At 41.6% G+C, this 9,471-nt stretch overlaps 1 protein-coding gene across 1 annotated transcript in view; it reads left to right on the forward strand.

Moving 5' to 3' along the window:
- The first annotated feature begins 233 nt into the window (after positions 1-233).
- LOC114486059 (guanylate-binding protein 4-like) overlaps positions 234-9,471 on the forward strand; it is a 41,120-nt gene continuing 31,882 nt past the window's right edge. Inside the window, exons 1-5 of the mRNA XM_028488178.1 lie at positions 234-350; positions 1,444-1,492; positions 1,921-2,111; positions 3,548-3,596; positions 3,988-4,146. Of these exons, the coding sequence (XP_028343979.1) occupies positions 234-350; positions 1,444-1,492; positions 1,921-2,111; positions 3,548-3,596; positions 3,988-4,146 (565 nt within the window). The remainder of the gene's footprint in view (positions 351-1,443; positions 1,493-1,920; positions 2,112-3,547; positions 3,597-3,987; positions 4,147-9,471) is intronic.

Raw genomic sequence — 9,471 nt, forward strand, 5'->3', positions numbered from 1 at the left:
AACCCACTAATTTAGTAGGAGGAGATGTGGTTTATGAAGATTTTCATACTACATAGGATTAAAAAATCATTTTAGATTTGTAGTTTCAGATTTATTGATCATTAATCATTGCTTCCCTAAATTTCCTGCCTTATTCAGGACTGTGGATTCTTGTGGTGATCTTCTGGATGCCTTCAACAATGGGAGGTTCCTTGTTTGGAGACCTTCTACCCTAGTGTGGAAACTAAGTGGCTATGCAGAAGGAGGTTCCCACCAAAACTGTCCCGGCACTGCCAAAGGCGGCCTATAGACAAGACGTAATGGAGTACTCCATCAAATACGACAAACCGGAGTCGCTAAAACAGTACATGGTAATTTGTCTCAAAAGTTGATTCTTCATGTTACTTCCGCTACCTTGAGGCCACCTTATTGTCCACAGGTTTATTACCATTTGTAGTAGAAGGATCCTGATTCTTTTGAGTAAGAGATTTCTAATAGACTATATAACTCCAATTTATCTCCTCCTCTCCCAAGCTCAGGCACTTTTTCTGGAAATCTGTCTGACCTCTGAAACAAAGTCAGTAAAGAGACTCAGATGTCCTCCTTGACTGAATACTTGAAAACACACAAGTTATTTTGAGCTTGTTGCTTTTACAGTGTACTCTCTCCCATTCATAGTAAGCCAAGTTCCTCTGGGAAGATTCTCTTACTAGATCTTTCTTTATCTTTGTTTTTAGTTGTCTTACTGTTAATCCTGCCCCGTAGATAGAACCTCAGGATGCTACAACTGCAAGGAACCATAGAGTTATGTAATACAAACCCAACATTTCACACGGAAGGCTCAGGGAACTTAGAAACTTCCTAGTAGTCTTAAAGAGACTATAGTAGTCTTAAAGAGAGTATTTCCTTTGTTTTTTTTTTTTCTGAGATGGGAGTAATTCAAGTTTCTTTAACTAGTTTTATTGAGCTATAAAACAAGCGCCATAAATTCAATGCATTTATAATGTACAGTTGATACACATGTACCAAGGTCAATGTCCAGTGATTTCACGTGGGGGAGGTGTATTTGGAAATCTTCCTGGAAGAGGTGTGGTATGTAAATTGTGAAATATTTTTACATATTATCCAGGGTGGGATGTCTCCGGAAGAACTGTAAGTGGGAAAAAAATTATGAAAAATATGAAAGCATTCAAGTTACCTATGTGTAAAACTGCACATTCTTCTGACTGGTGGAAGCTAGCATGTGGCAGGGATGGGGTGGGAGGGGTGGGGGGCAGGGTAGAGGAGGCAGCACTGGTAAGGAGGCTACAGGGGGAGTGAGGTAGGCAGAATCTTGGAAACTTTACTTGTAGGCAGGGGGAAGCAACCAGCGAATGTTATTTGAAACAGTTGATTTCTCAGAATATTTCAGTGGAATTCCAGGTTTGACCTGCCTGACATGTTTTTGCTCCTTTCTGTCTCCAGAGCTCAGGGAAGATAAAAGAGGAACTAGAGGAATGCTTCATGAATCAAGGTGAGCTCCTTCAGGACACAGAAAAACCTTAGCAGGTACAGGGGAGAACTCAGCTCACACAGGGGTGGGTAGGTTCCTGCAATGCTCTCTGAGACTCTGACAGGAGGAACATCCAGAAGCAGGGACCTCCTTCTATGAACACACTCTGTTTCATCTCAAAATAACAAGGAGAGTTGTGGTTATAGGTCCAGGCAGCCAGTCAGGGCCTTTCCTAGCAAAGGAACTGCCCTTGATGTGTGGTCACAGGTGAATTCAGACATGTCCATTCCCAAAACTGCCCTTGATGCATGGTCACAGGTGAATTCAGACATGTCCATTTGCTTGTTCAAGACAGTTTGGTCACTGAGAAAGTGGAGGTTTGGGGGATGAGGGGTTGTAGCTCTCAGGGCTGACTACCGTTTTCTTCCCTCTCTAATATCTTCCTGGAGCAACAGAGCAGGCCAAAAGAGGGGCAGCTGAGAAGGAAAAGAATCCTCTTGAGCAAAAGTTTAAAGAGCTGCTGCAAATGTTAGAGGACCAAGAAAGAGCCTTCAAGGGATTTAGAGTCAAAATCACAGACGAGATGAGAGAAAGAGACAACCTTCTGAGAAAGATGAATGAGAGGATTCAGATGCTGGAGGTAACCTGGTCTGGGTCTGGGCAGTGACCGTGGAAATAGTCCTCGAACCTCAGGAAGGGGTGGGTGAAAATTAAAACAAAGTCCTAGAGAGAAGCACCATTGCCCTTCACTGATTTTGATTCATTAGAAGCTCTGAGATTTTAATGGCTTATATCCAGGCATTTGAGTTCTGATCACAGCAAGTTTTCTGAAGATTTCAGGAGGATCTTGGTGCCTCCAAGCATTTATAGAATATAAATAACTTTTCCAGGGCTTGTGCTGCTCTTTTGAGGGATTCCTGGATGACCTCATGGAGTCAATATTATATGGGTTGTCAGGATTATCAAGTAGACAGTCTGAGAGTATCTAATATCAGCAAGAGAAGTTACTGAAGCAGTACATGTAATTTGTCTTAATAGTTGATCCTTCATGTTACCCCCTCTACCTCGAGGCCACCTTATTGGCCACAGATTTACTACTATTCATAGTAGTAGGATCCTGATTCCTGTGGGTTAAGAGTCTAAATCACTATATTACTCCAACTTATCTCCTCCTCTTCCAAACTCAGGCACTTTTTCTGGAAATCTGTCTAACCTCTGAAGCAAAGCAAAAGCACTCAGATGTCCTCCTTGACAGAACATGTCCAAAGTTTCCTTATGTGCTTGGAACACACTTAGGTTATTTTGAGCTTGTCGCTTTTTCTGTACTTCTTTCCATTCCCAGTAAGCTAAGTTCCTCTGAGAAGATTCTCTTACCAGATCATTCTTTATCTTTATTTTGCTTTTAGTTGTATTACTGTTAATCATACCCTGTAGATAGAATCTCAGGATGCTACAGCTGCGGTGAACCATAGAGATTATATAATGTAAATCCAACATCTCATAAGCATGGCTCAGGGAGTTGACACTTACTAGTAGCCGAAAAGAGAGTATTGCAATATTTTTCTGAGATGGAGTGATTCAGTTTTCTTTGAGCAGTTTTATTGAGATATAATTTAAAAACTATCAATATAAATTTTGTTTATGAAAAAGATACAATTGGTGAAAATGTACCAATGTAAATGTACAATGATTTCACATGGGGAAGGTGTTTTCTGAAATCTTCCTGGAAGGGGCATGTAAAGTAAGTTTTGAAAAATTTGTACATATTATTCAAGGTGGGATGTATCAGAAGAGCCACAAGCAGAAAAAACAACATATGAAAAATATAAAAAAAACCCAAATTACCTATTTGTAAAACTGCACATTCTTCTGACTGGTAGGAGCTAGCATTTGGGGGGAAGCACCACTGGCAAGGAGGCTGCAGGGGGAGAGAGGTAGGCAAGATCTGGAAACTCTACTTGTAAGCAGTGGGAAACAACCAGGGAATGTTACTTGAAACAGTTGATTTCTCAGAATATTTCAGTGGAAGTTCAGGTTTGACCTGCCTGACACGTCTTTTCCCCTTTGTGTCTCCAGATCTTAAGAAATATAACAGAAGAACAAGAGGAACACTACATGAAGAAAGGTGAGCTCCTTCATGTTTCAGAAAAGACCTCAGCAGGTACAAGGGAAGGCTCAGCTCACAGTGGGGTGGGTAGGTTCCTGCAATGCCCTCTCATACTCTCACATGAGGAACTCCCAGAAGCAGGGATCTTCCCTCTCCTCCTGTGGACTCACTCTGCTTCATCTGAAAATAACAAGGAGAGTTGTGGTTATAGGTCCAGGCAGCCAGTAGTGGCCTTCCCTAGCACATTCCCACATGTGCCCTGATATGTGGTCACAGGTGAATTCACACCTGTCCATCTGCTTTTTCCAGTCAGTTTTGTCACTGAGAACGTCGAGGTTTGGGGGATGAGGGGTTGTAGCTCTCAGGATTGACTGTTGTTTCCTTCCCTCTCTAAATCTTCCTGGAACAGAAGAGTGTGCCAAAAGAGAGGCAGCTGAGAGGGAAAAAGACCCTTCTGAGCAAGAGGTCAAAGAGCTGTGGCAAAAGTTGGAGGACCAAAGGAGACTTTTGCAGGGATTAAGAGCCAAAATGACAGGGGAGATAAGAGAAAGAGAGAAGACCTCAGCAGGTACAGGGGAGGGTTCTGCCCACAGTGGGGTGGGTAGCTGCCTGCAGTGCCCTGTGAGACTTGGACAGGAGGAAATTCCTGAAACAGGGACCTTCTTCTCCTTCCCTGAACACACTCTGCTACATGTGAAAACAAGGCAAGGTGGTGTAGGTCCAGCCAGGCAGCCAGGGCCGTTCCTAGCACATTTCCAAAACTGCCCTTGATGTGTGGTCACAGGTGAATTTAGATGTGTCCACCTGCTTTATCTACAGTTTGGTCACTGAGAAAGTGGAGGGTTGGATACAGGAGGGTGTAGCTCTCAGATCTGACTGTTGTTTTCTTCCTACTTTAAATTCTTCCTGGAGCTGAAGAGTGGGCCAGAGGAGAGGCAGCTGAGAGGGAGAAGGAGCCTCTTAAACAAAAGATTAAAGAATTGCAGCTAAAGATGGAGGACCAAGAAAGACCCCTCAAGGGATTTAGAGTCAAAATGACAGAGGAGATGAGAGAAAGAGGCATCCTTCTGAGAAAGATGAACGAAAGGATTCAGATGCTGGGGGTAACCTGGTCTGGTCAGGGCAGTGACTGTGGAACAAAGCCCTGGAACCTCAGGAAGGGGTGGGTGAAAATTAAAGCAAAGTCATAGAGAGAAGAACCATTGCCTTTTATTGCTTTTGATTCACTAGAAGCCCTGAGATTTTAATGGCTTATATCCAATAACTTGAATTCAGTTCACAGTTTTTGAAGAGCCCAGGAGGACCTTGGACCTCTAAGCATTTATAGAACATAAATAACTTTCCCAGGGCTTGTGCTGCTGTTTTGAGAGATTCATGAATGGTCTCATGGAATCAATATTAATTGAGGTTCTCAGGTTTAACAAATAGACATTCTGAGTATATTTAATATAAGCAGGAGAAGTTACTGAAGCAGTACATGGTAATTTGTCTTAATAGCTGATTCTTCATGTTTCCCTCACTACCTAAAATCCATCTTATTGGCCACAGATTTACTGCTATTCATAGTAGAAGGATCCTGATTTCTCTGAGTAAGAGAGTTCTAATAGACTATATTACTCAATTCCAAACTGAAGCACTTTTCTGGATATATGTCTGACCTCTGAAGCAACGTTAGTACAGGCAATCAGATGTCCTCCTTGACTGAACACTTGCAAAATTTCCTTATGTGCTTGGAACAGACTTTAAGTTATTTTGAGATTGTTATTTTTCCTGTGCGCTCTGTCCCATTCATAGCAACTCAAGTTCCTCTGTGGAGCTTCTCTTACCAGATCTTTCATTATCTTTATTATTCTTTTAGTTGTATTACTGTTAATCATACACTTTAGATAGAATCTGAGGAAGCTACAGCTGTGAGGAACTATAGACATTATATAAAGCAAACCCTACATTTCACCTGGAAGGCTCAGGGAATAAATACACTTACTAGTAGTCTTAAAGAGAGTATTTCAGCACTTTTGTCTGAGATGCAGTAATTCACGTTTATTTAAACAGTTTTATTGAGATGTAATTCACAAGCCATAAATTTCATGCATTTAAGTGTACAACTGATACAAATTTATGAATGTAAATGTACAGTGATTTCACATGGGGAAGGTGGTTTAGCAAATATTCCTGGAAGAGGTGTGATGTAAATTTTGAAAATTTTGTACGTATTATCCATGGTGGGATGTTACCTGAAGAGCCAGAAGCAGAAAAAACAGCATATGAAAAATATGAAGTTGTCCAAGGTTAAGTATTTGTAAAACTGCACATTATTCTGACTGGTGGAACCTCCATGGATGGTGGAAGCAACACTGGAAGAGGAGGCTGGAGGGGTAGCAATGTAGGCAGGATCTTGGAAACTTTACTTGTAGGCAGTTGGACACAACCAGGGAGTGTTATTCAGAATACTTCTTTTCTCAGAATATATCAATGGAAGTTCAGGTTTGACCTGCCTGACATGTCTTTGCCACTTTGTGTCTCCAGAGCAAGGGATGATAAAGGAGGAACTAGAAGGGTGCTGCATGAAGACAGATGGGCTCCTTCGTGATGCAGCAAAGACCTTAGCAGGTACAGGGGAAGCTCAGCTCACAGTGGGGTGGGTAGGTTCCTGCAATGCCTTCTGAGAACTCTGACAGGAGGAGCTTCCAGAAGCTCCTCTCCTCCTGTGAACTCACTCTGCTTCATCTGAAAATAAGAAGGAAAGTTGTGGTTGTAGCTCCATCTAGCCAGTCAGGGCCTTTCCTAGCACATTCCCAAACCTACCCTTGATATGTGGTCACAGGTGAATTTAGACGTGTCCACCTGCTTCTTCATGACAGTTTGGTCACAGAGAACGTGGAGGGTTGGGAATTGGGAGGGTTGTAGCTCTCAGATCTGACTGTTGGTTCCTTCCCTTTCAAACATCGCCCTGGACCAGAAGAGCAGGCCAGAAGGGAGGCAGCTGAGAGGGAAAAGGAGTCTCTTGAATAAAAGATTAAAGAGCTGCAGAAAAATTTGGAAGACCAAGAAAGAGCCTTCAAGGGATTAAGAGCCAAAATGACAGAGGAGATAAGAGAAAGTGAAAAGACCTCAGCAGGTACTGGGAGGGCTCACCTCACAGTGGGGTAGGAAGTTTCCTGCAATGCCCTCTGAGAACTATGACAGAAGGAACTTCCAGAAGCAGAGACCTTCTTCTCCTATCCTGACCACACTCTGCTACATGTGAAAACAAGCCCAGTTATGGTTGTACATTTATCCGGCTAGTCAGCACCTTTCCTAGCACACTGTCACACCTGCCCTTGTTATGGGATCACAGGTGAATTCAGACATGTCCATTTGCTTTTTTCAAGACAGTTTGGTCACTGAGAAAGTGGAGGGGTGGGGGATGAGGGTTGTAGCTCTCAGGGCTGACTACTGTTTTCCTCCCTGTGTATAATCTTCCTGGAGCAGAACAAGCCAAAAGAGAGGCCACTGAGAGGGGAAAGGAGCTTTTTGAGCAAAAGTTTAATGAATTGCAGCAAAAGTTGGAGGACCAAGGAAGAGCCTTTGAGGCATTTAGAGTCAAAATGACAGAGGAGATGAGAGAAGAGACTATCTTCTGAGAAAGATGAATGAGAGGATTCAGATGCTGGAGGTAACCTTGTCTGGGTCTGGGCAGTGACTGTGGAACAAAGCCCTGGAACCTCAGGAAGGGGTGAGTGAAAATTAAAGCAGTCATAGAGAGAAGCACCACGGTCTTTTACTGCTTTAGATTTACTGGAAGCCCTGAGATTTTAATGGCTTGTATCCAGGCACTTGAGTTCTCTTCACCATGAGTTTCTGAAGAGTCCGTGAGTATCTTGGTACCTCCAAGCATTTACAGAATATAAATAACTTTCCCAGGGCTTGTGCTGCTGTTTTGAGGTATTCCTGCATGATCTCATGGGGCCAGTATTAAATGGGGTTCCCAGGGTTTTCAAGTGGATTTCTAACCACTTGTATCTAATATCAATAGAAGCAGGAATTGGTTCACTTTACCAAGCTTCCTGCCAATTTTCAGGAATCCTACTACCCCCAAAGACCCTAAGACAGATCCTTGCTGACCTAAAACTGTCAAATATGCAGAGACTTAGAAATATTGGCAACTGACAGCTCCTAATCTGGCTGCAGTTGTCTGCAGGTGAGGATAACCTGCAGAACAGCCTGCAGTAGAGGGGCAGTTCTCTCTTCTTCCACCTGGAACTTAGCTTAGGAGTTCTGGGTATTTTTAATATGTGGGTGAGAATTCGTACCATTCACAGGGAGAGCTCCCACCCAAATAGCATAAATTTGGCTAGAATATCTTATAACAATTGTTCTTATGCCTGGTTAGCACTCTAGGAAAACCCTAGTGATGAGTGAGTATAAGTAAGGTTGTGCTATGCTTCGTCTCACCTTCCAAGCCTAAACCAGGAGATATTCTTGATGAAAATAATATCTTCTCATGATCTATTAAGAAAGAGCTCTTTAAAAGAAATCACAGATGATTTTATAAATTGTTTTTTTTTTTTTTGCGGTACGCGGGCCTCTCACTGCTGTGGCCTCTCCCGTTGCGGAGCACAGGCTCCGGACGCGCAGGCTCAGCGGCCATGGCTCACGGGCCCAGCCGCTCCGCGGCATGTGGGATCTTCCGGGACCGGGGTACGAACCCGCGTCCCCTGCATCGGCAGGTGGACACTCAACCACTGCGCGACCAGGGAAGCCCTATAAATTGTTAATGGAAAACCTTGTTTTTGAAATATTGAAACTTTGAAAAGTTTTCAGTTTACTAACACATCATACATTTTTAGGTCACAGTGAGCAATGATGATGACAAGGATTATGAGCAAAATACTGAAAATGCACTTCATAGACACAGGAAGGCAGTGACAAACTACTTCACGGCCTTTTGTTTTGGTCTCAGATTTGGGAGAAGATAAAACGTGTGGTCACTAATTACCCAGTTTTTTTCTTGTTTAAATTCTGGTAATATTAAAAGTTTTTATAACAGCTTTGTGATCTGGATTATTTTTATTTATGTATGCACTTTTTCTTTTTTCATCAGAATTTTAATATAAAAATAGAAAAATTATCTACTATAGGACATCAATGCCTGGCACACAAAGTATAGAATTAATGTTGCTGGATAGTTAATTTAAATGGAAATGGAAACAACTGAGTAGAAGACAAAGAGAAGGTCAAATTTGTAATATCTTGAAAAAAAGCAACATTCTAATGTTAAACAATGCTTCTGAAAGTCACATATACATAATTATACAAATGAATATGTATACTGATTTCTTGAGAGGAAAGGACTAATTTCTTATGTAAAACAATTATCTTTTACTTCACCTGTAAATTTTATGTGTTTTGAGTTAAAATTTCACAAAGGCTGATTGTAAATTTTAAATGGAGCTGATCAAACAAATTAAAAAGCCATGACAATTCAGAAGGGGTGCAATGAAGTTTATAGAACTGCAATAAATAGAACAATGAATCATTGAGGCAGAAATATGAAAACAAAGAATAAGAACATGCTACATAGTCTAAAAATAGAACCAAAAATATACCTGATCAACTGTATGTGAAGTGTTATTTCAGATCAGTTGGAAAATATAAACTGTATATAAAGTGTTGTCAGCCAACTGGACAGTCATATAGAATAAGAGGTGACTAGATCACTTACAAATCTTGCACAAAGAAAATTCCAGCTTGATTTTAGACTTAAATGTTAAAAAATCTTGATAAAAACAGTAAATGTCAGATAATTGTAAAATAAACTTGGAACATCAAATTTATTTTTTTATTTTTTCTTGCGTTACGTGGGCCTCTCACTGTTGTGGCCTCTCCCGTTGCGGAGCACAGGCTCCCGACG

This window comes from Physeter macrocephalus, chromosome 4 (assembly GCF_002837175.3).
Source record: "Physeter macrocephalus isolate SW-GA chromosome 4, ASM283717v5, whole genome shotgun sequence".
Classification (NCBI taxonomy): Eukaryota; Metazoa; Chordata; class Mammalia; order Artiodactyla; family Physeteridae; genus Physeter; species Physeter macrocephalus.